Source organism: Coffea arabica, chromosome 3c (genome assembly GCF_036785885.1).
Source record: "Coffea arabica cultivar ET-39 chromosome 3c, Coffea Arabica ET-39 HiFi, whole genome shotgun sequence".
In the NCBI taxonomy this organism is placed as follows: Eukaryota; Viridiplantae; Streptophyta; class Magnoliopsida; order Gentianales; family Rubiaceae; genus Coffea; species Coffea arabica.
The window spans coordinates 44,168,299-44,182,928 of NC_092314.1; the positions used below are offsets into that span (position 1 = coordinate 44,168,299).

Below are 14,630 nucleotides of genomic sequence, written 5' to 3' on the forward strand. Positions count from 1 at the left end.
AATTTAGTCCTTGTCAATATATGATGCATATTGATTTCTTATAAATAAAATTATAGTTTAGCAATTATGCATATAACAGAATTCGTAGTTTGAATGCAATCAATTGAGCACCTATTTCCTTTTTTTAAGTAGCTATTATTTATTTTATTACTTAGGTTATATATTTACATGTAAAATAACAATAATAGTATGCTAATCCTCGGACAAATAGAACTTCAATTATTGTTAACTACACTAATTTTACATTGATAAAAATTAGTCTAGAAAATGAAATGTTAATGGCAACAATTGGTAAAAAAATAGCAATCTTTTAATTTTGGGAAAATAAAAATAAATTCCCAAAATATTACACTTTTATTTTTTTTTTTTAAAATCTCAACTTGTTAATTAAATTCAAAATGATTTTATTATAAAAAATATTCTTCCTCAAATTAACATCAATGATTAGACATGAGATACAAATATGGAAAAAAAGGAGATAAAAATGTAGTAAATATCTCTTATACATATATCATGGATATTGGAGACTTTTGGCAAAAAAATTTTTGTTGTTAAAATAATATGGTATTGTAGTGTGCTAATTATTTTAGGATGATTTTGTACATGAACTAAATTTAATTTAAATTATACAATAGATTATATATGCATGTGATTTTTGTTTAGTGGTTGGATCTTATATTCGTGAACAATCTCCAAAGAAAAAAAATTCCAGATTATACTAATTTTGTTATCCTAATTCTGTTATTTTTATTGTTGTATTAATTGTTACACTATTTCTCTCATTTGTTAGGTCTATATTAATACAAGTTTAATTCTTATTATTTCTTGTGTCCCAAACAATAAATATATTAAAACTTTATCATCTTATTATATTAATAGGTTTTAAATTATAGAAATTACATAGATAAGTGATATTCCATATATAACTAGGAAGATGTGTTGTTATTATTATCCAAACTTTTAAACTTTTCAAAAAATATTCAAAATTATAATACGACAAAATTTTATTATTTTATAAGGTTATGTGAAAGGTCAAAATATTTTTCATAGTATTTTAAAATATATAAATACAATTTTTTTTAAATTATACATATAATCATATATTATACAAGTATATTACAAGTACTTACTAACTAAGGTACTAAGTTTTAATCATTAACAAAACATTTTATTGTTATTTCAAATAAACTTCCTGTACATTTGTTAGCAAAATAGTACATTTGTGCTATAAATTAGTAAGTTTTGATCATTAACCAAATTTACTATGTTATAAGTAAGAATTACTATTTATGTATAAAAATTTACTATTACTTGAACTAAACTTACTCTCTCAAAAGTATGTTTGGGATATAAAATAGTAATTTATCTCATTAAAAAGTAAATTTCATATTTATTCCAGTTTACCTTTTGAGACACAAAAGTTACTAATTATTACGATTAACTTACTATTTTAGATGAAAAACTTACTTCCTTATTTTTAGGCATTATCTTATTTAGGTGGCTAGGCCCAACAGGAAATCAAATGATCACTAAAAGTATAATAGCCTATTATATCAGGTAAAAACTGTTTAGTTACCATAACGATAATCACTACAGCATTTTCCAACAATAATAATGCGAACAACTAAATATGATCAGATTCATAAAATAGGTCAAAGTTTTCAAGAAGAAGTGACATTGGTTTAAATGAAAGAAAAATCTGCTTCTCCTCTGTATTGATCGGAGACATAAGAACTGGGGAAATTCCGATGATTTACAACTAATACGTTAACAATCATCTCTGGCGTGCCCTACAAGGCCGCTTCCTTTTGATCCAATCACATGGTTTATCTTGAAGAAGCACTAAGAGCATCAATTACCAGCAGGAAGACACTTCTTCTTCCCATTTGGTAGGGAAAGAGAACAGGAACAATTAAAATCTGTCTAGATGGATCATGATTTAATCTTCTTCCCATTTGGTAGGGAAAGAGAACAGGCACAATTAAAATCAGTGTAGATGGATCAAGAATTAGTCAGCCGTTCCATGACCAGGTTGATGACTGCAGGAGCATCAACAGTGACTGCCACCTTGACTGAGGGTTTATCTGACCATTCTGTAACTTCACCAAACCTGTTTCATCACAAAATGGTAGAGCTAATGCTATCAATGAGATATTCAAAAGAAGCTAGATAAGACATTGTCCATTATAGGATGAGCAATCACACAGTTGCTCCTAAGGAGACAGTGGTACCAATTTTAATAATGAAACTATCATGGAAGAGCAATAATGATCGCTCCAGATGGTATTTTGGATGCATGCCATAAATCTAGTATAAATGGTATTTTCCTAGTAGTAGTTTAGAATGAAAGTATGGAAGAGCAATGAAGATCATCGCAGATGGTTGTTTTGGATGTACCTCTTTAATCTAATGCTAGAAATGGTTCTTTTGATAACCTGAGCTAATGTTCAATCTTTAGAAAGTTGCTACTTCCAGTGCATGTTCAATCTAAAGCTATAATGACTTGCTCATAAAATAAAAGAAATGAAAATTTGTGAGACAGATTGAAACACATTCCCATGATTGATCACTACAAGTGGTTAGCTTGCAAAGTTTCCTGTTGTAAGTTCCATGTGCAAACAGATCACTCAAAACCATATTGAGCTAATCTTTAAATGATATAGCCAACATAAAATACTTATCAGCATATTTTGAAAACTCAACCAACAGGCATCAAACGCACACAAACAACTCATGATGCAGCTCCTCTCCATCATAAAATACTTGGCCTTCAGGAGATTTTCTCAGACAAATTGAGGCAAAAAACATGGGATGCTTAGACCCTATTCAAGTTTCACCACATCCGCATCCATGCTAAAGTATAGAACCATAGTGAATATCGAATACAGAGCATGCTGTCTCAATTCCAGTGTTTGAGAAAATGTTCATGCAATGAGCCGATGCCTAAAGCATATAGTCGGATGAATGCATTTCAATGTTTATGAGTATGCACAGATCATTAAGGAGACTTTTAATGCAACAAGGGTAAAAGGTTAAACAGAATAATATCCTTAATTTCCGGAGTTGAAAAGGATAAATCTTCAGCTTCCCTTTCTTGAAAAATTGACACTTCTACCCCTAAATGCTTCAAACACTATTGCTCCCATGACTGACAGTTGCATATATTTCCAATAATTATTCTTCCAATTAGTTGTCCACAAAATATTTTAGTTATTTTTTGTGTAATTAACTAGATAATGTTTATTTTTCCAAATTACATCCAATTTCAGAATTGAGGAGGATATTCCTTACTTCTAACATCTTGCGGTTGAATTAACCTTTCAAAGTATTGCTGGTAATGGAATTTTCTTCCACCTGCAACCGTTCCTGAAGGTTATGTGCATTTTGCATACGGTGTAATTCTGTTTATACATTGTGTAATTTACTTTCAACAATGTGTAATTTTAGAACAAAATTTTGTGGGTCCCACATATGTTAAAAACGAGGTACAAGATGAGATTTGTACCGTACAATTTTTTTTGGCCAAACCTTGGCCGTGAACTGCTTAGGGACAGTCTGCCTGATAACCGTCCCTACCCCAGATCCTACTGTTAAGATGGGCCAAGCACATTTCTGACTCCTGAATCGATCCAAAGGCAAGTTTTGTTTCTGTTCAAATGTCTTTTCATTATTCCTGATTCCACTTTCGGTAAACAGTGCACAGTTATCTTAGACATGTTTCTGGAAAACTTTGCTCCTTCATGTTAATTACTTGGGTGGATCTAGCAATATTCCCAGAAACTCACATATCTTCCAAAAGGCAACAAAGTAGATATGTAGCAATGGTTTATAACCTAATTTTGTATGTGTACCTCTGTCATTGTCATAAGGTTACATAAATAAATAAGATTGCCAAAGGAAAATTTCAAATGAATCAGAGTACTCAGTATCTCAAGGAAATGATATATTGAAGTGTATTTTTTACCTTTTCTGTTTGTTATAAAATAGAGTTAGACCCCGTGTAATGCCAGTAGTCTGTACACGGACCACACCTTCTGTGAAGGTGATTAGTGAAGGAGTGACAGCAGCTAGAAGGGCAGTTGGGTCATGAAGGTAAACACCTGCATCATATCCAAATATTGAGTGTAATAGCTGAAAGAACAGGAGAGTATCATCTCTTTATTTCCAACCAAACCTTTGGTGCTGTAAGCAACATGATGATATGAATAGTACACATCCAAGATCTTGCACAAGTATTGAGCATACTTTCCATTGGACTCTGCCAACTTATCTCGATCAGCATCTACAAAGGGGAAAAAGAAAAAAAAAGAGCAAAGTCCCAGTGATGCAACTGTAGAAGGTAATGTCTTGTTACAAGATAATCAACAAATTTTCTTCAGCTGTAATAGTTGTATGCCTTATGCCATGTTTCCAAATGAAAAGAACATATGTCCTATGATGCAACTCAAACTGATCTACGACTCTGACTTGTCCCAAAAGAGCGGAGGGAATAACCTGGATATCCAGTGCAGCACAACCTGCCTAACAAACTCCCCAAAATTAATTCCGCAAGACAGAAAACAGAAAAGAATACCAGTGAAAAAAACTTGATGCGTGACATTGATTCCAACAGCCAGGACATCAGCTCCACTGGTAAAAACAACATCCGCTGCATCTGGATCTCCAAAAATCTAGTTCCCCAAGAAAATGTGAGAAACATTTCAACCAAAATCAAGGTGTGGGTTGCATATACAAAACAGGACATATAAACTGTAGCAACTCACGTTTGCTTCAGCTGCTGGATTGACGTTCCCATTTACTGCAAAAGCGCCGCCAAGAACAACAATCTGTTGTATGTTTTTGACAAAATGGGGATCTGATTGGATAGCCTGTATCAAAAATCATTCTACTTAAAAACTTTCCATTGAAATGTTGAGCAATTCATCTGATACATTGAGCAAACAGACCAAAGCAATATTCGTAAGAGGCCCCAACGCAACCACAGTGACCTTGCCAGGATAACAACTCGCTTGTTGGATGAGAAAATCAGCAGCGGACAGTTCAATTGGCTTTCCTTTTGGTGGAGGAAAATTTTGATTTCCAAGCCCATCCGTACCATGTACAAAATCAGCTATTCGGAGTTTTGTCCCTTTCTTCAAATGAAAGAAAATGAATTTGTTGAATATGCAACAAAAAAAACTCAATTTGATACTTATGCTTGTGGTATCATGAATGCCTAACATTGATTAAAGCTCTTCTGAGGCTCAAAACTGTAATCAGACGTGGCAGATAAATGATCTTTTGCATGAAAATTTTCTACAGTGGCCTGGAAAGGAGGGAACATAAGCCAGAGAATCTAGACTTTCTGCCATTGTCTGTTATAGTTTAGACAGCATACAGACAAAAATTTTACTTGCATTGACTTCCCACAAAACCCTACTCAAAAAGGAGAGGAAAAAAGAGTTCAGATACCCAGGTTTGAAGAGTTATTCAAGTTTATTTGGAGGACCCGCTTATGGAGTTGAAAAGTTGTATCGAAAACTCACACCTATCTGAGTCGATGGGAGACCTTAATCGTTGAACTGATTGTGGGAAACGTGCCATTCCCATAAGCTTTGAAAAAACTTGATTGTTGGGTTGACAGGAATGACCAATCTCCAGAGGTTTCCCCAGGAAGCAGGAGCAATGAAAGCCAAAAGGGAGACAACAACACAAAAAAAAAAAAACATTTTGCAGCAAATTATCTGAAACATGAACCAAAATTGCAATTTGATTTACGGTTCATTGGCTTTTGTACCTAGCAAGGAGGAAAATTATGCTCTTCTTTGATAATCCCTTGACAAGAATCTAATTGAATGTTAATTCAGTTGAGCACGCAGAAGTTTACAGAAGATAAGCACGCCTCAATTAAGCTCTGAGAGCTTGCATGTCAAGCCTCAGTTAAGCTGGAAGAGATGTAGCAATACATACAGTGATTGTGACATGGGATCCTTCAGCAACTGGAATATCCGTCCTTCCCGCAATCTCTAACTGAATCATGACATGAACTAAAACGTGAATTTTGCCAGAAATGATAGTCACAATGAACTCTGCCTGCCACCGCCTCCCCCCAGCCCTTCTTCCCTCACCCCACAAAAGAATACATGAAGAAAAAGGAAAAAAAAAAAAAAAAAAAGTGAAAACACAAACGGGAAAAAGATATTCTTTTATCAGGAAAAACGAATCATATGATCCAAAAGCAAGGTGAAACAACCTATTAAATGTCAAAAATGAGATTCTTGAACCAGGTTGATGTAAATTAGAAATCAAGTGATAAAGCTTCCATACTCCAGCGACAATTAAGCATACTTAGAGCTTATGAGAGCTAAGAAAAAAAAATGATGTTTGACGTGAAAACAGAGAAGGGATGAGATGGGGTACTGTAATTACCAAATGCAAAGCATTTCTGGTGGCAAGGGTGGTATAAACGTTGCCGTAGATGGTGGTGAGTCCAATGACCTCCACTTCCGGTGATTGCAGCGCCAAAAATATTGCCATGGCATCATCTGACAATCAAACAAATTAATTCAATTCAAGAAAAACAAGATTCAAAGTCCAGCATACTAGTGGCAGAAGAAACAAGGACTCCTAGTCCGATCTGTGACGGTGAAAATTTATTACCAACCCCAGGATCAGTATCTATGATGATCTTCTTGGGTTCTTCTAGCATGGTGGGCTGTACTCAGGTGATGAAAATTTCCGGATTCTTTAGTTGGATTAGATGAAGAAGAAGAAATGCGCTTGGTAGAACTGCCTGTGATTGATTACTTATTGGGTGACTTGCTGATTAGGTATTGGTTAATGCACATTATTATATGATTCGATGATGATTATGGGATGCTTTGTTCCGAGGAAATTGCAACTTTAGACCCTTAAAGTTGGAGAGTTTTACTCGAGCTAGCCGACTCACGAGCTAACGAGTTTGATATTTTGACTTCAAGTTCGAACTCGACTTTAACTCGATCAACTTGAGCTCGAATCGAGCGGCTCGATTCGTTTGCACACTTCAAGAAATGCATTTCTAAGTGCAGGTATGGTATGTAACATTCTCTAACCATTTGCCTTTTTAGGATTTATAGATCCAAAATAGCTGGCCAAATAACTCTACATTTTATATGGGGTTAAATGCACTGAATCTTCCTCAACTTTGCTTCTACTTGCAGTTTATGATCTTTTTAACTCGTTAAAAAAAAAAATAATAACAAGACTATCCTTAAAAACAAAACAAAAAAAAAAACTTTTTTTAAGCTTTAAATACATATTGATGCAACCTAAACTAAAATATTAGGCCTATTATGGGAGCATTTACAATTGCTCAAATATAATTTCAGATCAAAACAAAATAATAGAAAAGTTTTAGGTCAATGTATAAATCAATCGTTTAATTGTTTCCTAGTCTTTTGAGTTCAGGCTTGAGACTCAAAAAAGCTTTACAATCTGTGCATTTTAACACAGTGGAACTGGATAAGTCCATTCCATATTTTAATTTCTGCTGAGAGCTTGAGCACTAATTATGTAGTTAAGATCCCTTTTTTCCATTCCTATTAGTTAAGCAAATACTCAGCACTTGTATGTTCTCAAGCAAGCAACGTAGCCCCCCGATTGTTCTTGTCCACATTCCCTTGCAGTTGATTATTCGAGCAAGCAACGTAGCAGCCGCCCAATTGTTCTTGTCCACAATTCCCTTGCAGTTGATTATTCGAAGGCTCTTTGCTGGTTGTTTCAACTGTAATTGCAGTCCATCATTGCGTTGATTAATGCATAACGTATGGCTCCAGCTTCCTGTTGGATGTTGCAGCCTGTCATCTTTTCCCTTAGTAGCATCCTCTTTCGTCCTTGGCGGCTATACCATAGACTACAGTGCGTGTCCGTCTCTTTTTGGCTTGTGACTGCAATTCTTAGTACTCTGCACCTTGTTCCTCCCTCTATTGGATGTTTGCTGCCTTTTTGACTTGATCTGTTGCTCTATTCATAGTACTTCTGATGCTGACTGGCTTATCCATATCTTCAAACTGCAGCCATTCATTGCTGGCCTTACCGATGATTCCCGCAGCTTTCTTTACTTGCCAGATGTCCCACAGGATAGGTACTGTGAGTGCAATGTGGCCCATCCCTTGCTGCCTGACCCATTTCTTGAAGTTGCCGGATAATCTTGTGCCGGCCCATTTTTTTTTTTAAAAAATAACTTTATAATTTATAGAATCGAATCTAAGGCACCCGTTGTGAGATTTAGTCAAAAAATTCTCTTAATCTAACCTGTAAAACTTATCGCATTTGAATGTTTCTACATGGATGCAAATCTAGACCTAATGGATATCGAGATGATCGAAGTATCTTTCCAAAGTTTAATTGATGCAAATCACATTAATTGTGATGCCCAAAAATGATTTTTCGAAGAGATCGCGAATATGCAAAAATGAGACTCGGAGAAAATAAGAATTATAATATATAAATATACGTGACCTAAAGGAGAGGAATGCAATATAACCGGTGCAGGGGACTAATATTCGTTACTCAATTTTCCCTTTTATAGAGGAGGATGAGAACGTGTTAAGGCTAAGAAGTCACACTCGTCCATTTTCCATTTTTGAAAGGTGACTTTCTTAGTCTAGTCAGGCGAATGGACTAGCCTACCTCAAATTTTCTAAATGAAATGCAAGTCTAAATGTCATATTTCACACATATAAGGATATGGGAGGTAATATATAGGAAATATCATGCAAGATGAGAAAATGTCCTAAAAATGAAAAATGGGTATGAAATGCGATGAATGCCACACGTAAAAAATATAAAATGAGTCATAGTTAAATTTAGTTAGACCCAAACCCTTATAAGTTTAGAGCCAGACCCTCATGGATCTTAGTATTGAATGAGTATTCATTGTACTTTTCTAAACATATTAAAGTACAAATATATAGTGTTACAAAATAATATGAACACCATCTAATTTTTATCTCCAAATAATCAAAGTAATATTTAAGAAATTGAATGCAATATTATGAACTAAAAAAAGAATTATTATTGACCACTACTATTTATTTTCAAAGTTTAACTATATCCATGTCTTCATTTATTTGCCTTTGCTTTTCTGTCATTTTCCTAAAAAATTTGTACCAGATATAATGACAACTAGAATTAGTTTGAAAAAAGAAAATAATCATGAAGTCTTAATGTGTTTGATCCAATGGTCACCGACTATTAGATTATTTTATAAATTTACTAATATATATACATATATGTATGTATATGTGTATACTATTTAATTATATATACATGGGTCTAGGTAGGATTTGACTTTAAGTATGGATCATAGAAAATCAAACTCTATCCGGATCCATGACTTTCTTACAGGGTTTGGATTTAATAAATTAATTCCAAACCTTACCCAAAAATATTAGATTTAAATAAGACCTGACCCATTGACATGTTTATTTGGATGGAAAGGGGGCAATGACTTAGGTGTTAGCTGTTGCCATAGAGAAGTTTGTGAAGGTAAAACCTTGTATTAATTGTCAGGTTCATCCTAGGTACGGTGGTGAAGCGATTAATTTTTTCACTTTAAATTTTTAAACTTTTTTTTTCATGATTTTGACCCTCAAACGTTACCAAAAAAAAAATGTTATCATGCTATTCCAATTTTTTCCAAATAATCCCCTATCCAGATATTCTTAAATAAATAATATTTAAAAAAATCACTGAAACAACCAAAAAAACCTAACATAAGCAGACAAAATGACATCAAAGCCCACCTCACCTCCTCAACAATGGCAATATAGCTAATCCATCACCTCCGCAAAACCTAGACAACACAAGGAACAACCTAAGCACAAAACAAAAATTGTTTTACCAAAGAAGGGATCAAACTAAGAACAATCACATTGAAACCATCTAAAAACTCATGGTTCATTATCTTTATAATAGTGTTGATGATGATATACTTGCATAACCTGCAACTAAATTAGGGTTTAAAAATTGAAGAAAGCAAAAAAGAAAAAGCTGAAGCGTGATTTTGTGGGAGGAAAAAGAGGGATAAGATGAATAGAAAGAAGGAAGAGAAAGAGGGAGAAAAGAGGGGGAGAGAGAGAGAGAGAGAAGGAAAATGAGGGGGAGAGAAAGGAAGGAAAGAGGAGGAGGGAGGAGAGGGATGGTGGTGGTGGAAGAGAAAGAGTAAGAATATTGTTTTTAATTTTTTTTTGTGTTTTTGTGTATTTGAAGAGTTATTGGGGTGTTTTTGAAATTTGTTATTGTTGATTCTGAAAATAAAAACTTGTATTTCAAATACTGAGTATTCCAAGTAGAGTTGATATTTTTTCAATTTTACAGTCCAAAGTTATGTGTTATTTTACATGGGGATATAAATGAGTCTAAACAAGTTAAATATTTTAGCGTACGACTTTGTTTGATTATTCTAAGGAGTTCGAAATTTTGTTCAAATTTAGTTTATTTATTTCTCGAGTTTAATTCAAACGAGTTTTTATTGAGGCGAATTCGAGTAATTTAAACTTTTATATGTAACTTTTATTTATATACTAATTGAGCCAAGCTTAAGTGAAATTAAATAATTTATCTAACACAAATTGCTATTCAAACTTAATCTGATTAGCTGACGAGTCAAATTTTAACGAACTCTTACGGAGTTGAGATCGATCCGAGTATCATATAGTTTAGGCTCATTCTTCAGCGCTAAATTTAAAGGATTAAATCAAGAGGCTTTCATGCTAGGGATCAAATTTAGGCTTTTGACTAATTCTCAATCCTGTCATACGGGCCCTCACATTTTGTTGCTGTACGGTGGCAGTACATTGGGCACCCCATTTTTTTTTTTTTTTTGGCCTATTCAATGCCACATATAAATTTGTGTTTGTCACTCTGTCGTGCTGTCTAATTCTATGCCATTTATATATTTCCTTGATAATATATATATATATATATATATATATATATATATATATATATATATATATATATATATTTCCAAGTTCATTCATGTAAGTATATTTATAGTTTTAAGAGTATCCTTTTCAGTTGAGTTTACAAGTACCCAATAGACCAATACACTTGACAAATTAGTCCAAATTGCAATGCTTAAACAAAAAAAAAAAGTCATCCTTTATACCAAAAAAAGTAGTAGGTACTTTTAAGAATAGAAAAGAAAAAGAAGGGCATGACCAAATAACCATCATGTGAATGTGATGATTCTACATTAATCATACTATTGAAAAAGAAAAAAGAAGATTGAAACCATGCATGTGAAAGATTGACCAGAAAAAGTTTAAGTTAAAAAAAAGCCAGCCAGTGAAAGAACAGGAGGACAGTCAAAGATTCAAAGCTAAGCTTGGCAGCTAGCTTTGCTAAACAGAAAGAGAATAGGATTCCAATTCCATCCTCATCATCAAGCAATTGACATTTAACCATCAGCCTAAGGCTGATGTAGGGCTGCAAACGAGCCGAATCGAGTCGAGTTTTGAGGTAATCGAGCCGAGTCTCGACTAAATTTTACCAAACTCGAGCTCGAGCTCGAGCTCGACGAGCCAAAAATTTTCGAGCTCGAGCTCGACTCGAATCAAGTCGAGCCGAGCTCGAACTCGAAAAAAAATAAAAAATAAAAATTTTATTTTTAAAAAAATAAATAAAATAATATTTTTTTCTTAATAAATAATAAAATATTAAGGATATATACGTAATTTTACTATGAAAATAAAAAAATAAAAAAATATATATAATATGTGTAATTTTATTATTAAATAAAAATAAAAATAAAAAATATATATATATACTCAAGTTCGCGAGTCGGCTCGCGAGCTAACGAGCTTAATATTCTGAGTTCGAGTTCGAGCTCGAGCTCAACTCAAGCTTGACTCGAGCCGCTCGCGAGCGGCTCGATTCGTTTGCAGCCCTATGCTGATGTCCATCACCAAGCCTTTAAGGCTTTGGTGAGGTAAGAAACAAGGGTTCGAACCTTACTTTCAATCAATTTGTCACAATTATGGTTCTTCAAAAAAAATTCAGACAGGTGCGTGGTGCACTCATTTGATCCGGTGGTGATTCTGTCCTCATCGATCTTTCATAGGTCCAGTTAAATCTCCTCCGTAGTTAGATTAGAATAGAGTAGGATTGATAAAAAAAAAAAAAAAAAAAATCAAGCTATTGACATTTGACAAAAAACAAAACAGTTTTATTACTTCCAAGGAATCGGGTGACTAAAAACAATAGCCAGTTTGGTGACACTTGGATGCAAAAGCGATATCATATCATGTTTAGTGACACTTGAATACGAGAATTTTTGCACCATTGAAAGCAACACTTTACCAAAAACCAAACCTGTCACTGCAACACACAGATTGTCATTGATGCAGAGATGCCAGAAAGATTGGTCCGTGGGATTGTGAGCCAATTACTACGCGGGATGGGACTGGGATCAGTATTCACTATTCAGTAGTAGTAGTGTCATATATATATATATGTGGATGTACACGTCTTTGTTTCTATGTTTGTGGCCCTTCATTTTCTAAGGACGTCCCATGCACGATGATGCAACAACAACCTCTTTGAAATGAATTTGTTGTCCCGAAGTGTAGAGTTGGTCCTTGTGAAAAGCCGAATTTGAAGCCATGAGTGGAGAATTGTCATCATCAGAACAGAAGAGGGTTAAGGTTCATTAATCAATCGATAGTGAGGGACAGGACGTGTATATATTTGGCAACCAATAGAGGACGTGAAAAATAAAAATTATTTTTTTCCTAGTATGTTGACGTATCATATCTCTTATACTGTATACTGTACATAAGGCGGGAGGGAGGGGTTTGGGGTAAATGTCATTTATTTAATTTAAGGGTAAAATACTAAAAAAACTCCTTCGCATAGCTCCTTGTGATTTTAACTGAATTGAAGATTGGATGGATGGAAAACATCTGATCCAACGGTTATATGTAAAATGTCAATATTACCCCTGCATAAATGAGCTTCCTACGGTTTGTCGAATGTTTAATTTAACTCCTACTAGTTTGAAAAACTACACTATAACTCCCTGCCGTTTCGACTAAATTGAAAATTGAATTGAAAACATCTCACATATAGCAGGGGCAATATTGGCATTTCACATATAGCCGTAACATTGAATGCTTTCTGTCCAATTTTCAATTTTGTCGAAACCATAGGGAGTTATAGTGCAGGTTTCCAAATTAGAGGGAGTTAAGTTGAACATTTGTTAATTCACAGGGAGTTTTTTTTTTTTGTATTTTACCCTTTATTTAATGTATTAGCTAATCTATTCCTGTTTCTAAAAATAATTATATTATTTCAAATACCCACCTTTCCACAACCGCTCTACACTCCGTTGAATTAACTATCCGGGTATTGATAAAAATTAGGAATTGATGGATTATTTCTATTTAATCATGGTTAAATGAAGGATCTTTCATTTACCCTCCAAGTATAAAAGGCATAGAAATACTTTCAAAAAAATAAAAATAGTTCATGATTCATATCGTATTATTGTAGTTGATGTGAGTGGCATGTGAGTAGTCAAACTAAATTCATGATATTACATCATATGATTAATCAATTTTAGAATATTTCACAATTTCGTATCTCTAAAAGTATGAACTTAGACCGTATGATAAGATTGACCGACTTTTAGGTCTAAAAATATACTCAAAACGAGCTAAAACTATCGGTATTAAAGAGGTTAAGTAAGAAAGAATAACCTTTTATTACTAATGCTTCTCATGGGATTGATAATAATAAGTAAGTCAAAAAATCCATGAAATTGCATACTAATTTTTATAATCATAATGGCTAATTACAAGAATTTGAAGCCTAGGTGCACAATATATACAAGAATTTATGTAGCAGCAAATATAATAATCATAAAACTAACTATGTAAAAGAGGACAAGTATATGAGATATTAATGGCATGAATAAATAAAATAAGAAATTAAAAAGAACAAAAATAAATTCAACTAGAATTCCTATTACCCATTTGATCTAATTTCATTTTCATTTGCATCCCATTTCACCTTAAAATCCCTAATATCACTATTTTAAATTTAGGATGATATATTATTGATTCAAAATCAAAATATCAGGGATCAAACCGTGCAAATTCAAAGCTATTGACTAAAGGGCAATGTGATGTCGACCATTAGTCATTCTTGAATTGCTCTTAAGGGTACATTGGAGAAAATTGAAATCTGAAATATATATGAAGTCCGAATCAATTAAGTTATTGAATAGTTAAGTACCAAATTTGATTACATTTGAGTGTATATCACATTAAGTGATAAGTGAATAGTTTATCCCTTATTTTTTAGACCAAGAAAATTCAGTGCCACATAATCAATTCAGATGTTGGATTTTTGGTTATGAAATGCAACTAAACATATTAAAATCTGAATTCTATTAAATTTAAGTGCTGAATTGAGTTATCAAATAGGGTCTTAGTTATCATAAATGTACCTAAAATCATAAAGTTTTATGAACAGAATATTTCTTTAGATAAAATATGAGGGCATATAACTAAATATTAGGGATCAAAACTACAATTTTTCCTAAAAAGGTGTAGGAAGAGCAAACAAAGGAGGAGAAGAATGGGAAGAGGCGTTTGATGAGT

At 33.4% G+C, this 14,630-nt stretch overlaps 1 protein-coding gene across 8 annotated transcripts; it reads right to left on the reverse strand.

Annotated features, from left to right (window-relative positions):
- Nucleotides 1-1,615: 1,615 nt before the first annotated feature.
- Nucleotides 1,616-7,971, reverse strand: LOC140037769 (probable uridine nucleosidase 2). 8 transcript variants are annotated; one of them, XM_072082850.1, is made up of 9 exons: nt 6,911-7,968; nt 6,409-6,524; nt 5,950-6,009; nt 4,947-5,132; nt 4,764-4,868; nt 4,574-4,670; nt 4,175-4,282; nt 3,965-4,100; nt 1,616-2,110 (listed from the first exon to the last, which is right to left on the reverse strand). In XM_072082850.1, the coding sequence occupies exons 1-9, from the start codon at nt 7,074-7,076 to the stop codon at nt 2,002-2,004; spliced, it is 1,083 nt and encodes a 360-aa protein (XP_071938951.1). In that variant the 5' UTR covers nt 7,077-7,968; the 3' UTR covers nt 1,616-2,001. The 8 variants fall into 8 exon arrangements, 7 of the variants coding, with proteins under 7 accessions (XP_071938951.1, XP_071938952.1, XP_071938956.1 ...); XM_072082851.1 differs by having other exon boundaries at nt 6,929-7,967; XM_072082855.1 differs by having other exon boundaries at nt 4,947-5,826; nt 6,929-7,967.
- Nucleotides 7,972-14,630: the final 6,659 nt, after the last annotated feature.

What these genes read in the sequence shown, in the direction of transcription:
- LOC140037769 (XM_072082850.1), bottom strand. Translation starts at nt 7,076, where the DNA reads ATGGTTAGAGAATGTTACATACCATACCTGCACTTAGAAATGCATTTC. An exon ending in CTCTTACGAATATTGCTTTG is followed by an intron (nt 4,869 to 4,946) that starts GTCTGTTTGCTC and finishes TTTTTGATACAG; the next exon opens with GCTATCCAATCAGATCCCCA. An exon ending in GCATCAAGTTTTTTTCACTG is followed by an intron (nt 4,283 to 4,573) that starts GTATTCTTTTCT and finishes TCCCCTTTGTAG; the next exon opens with ATGCTGATCGAGATAAGTTG.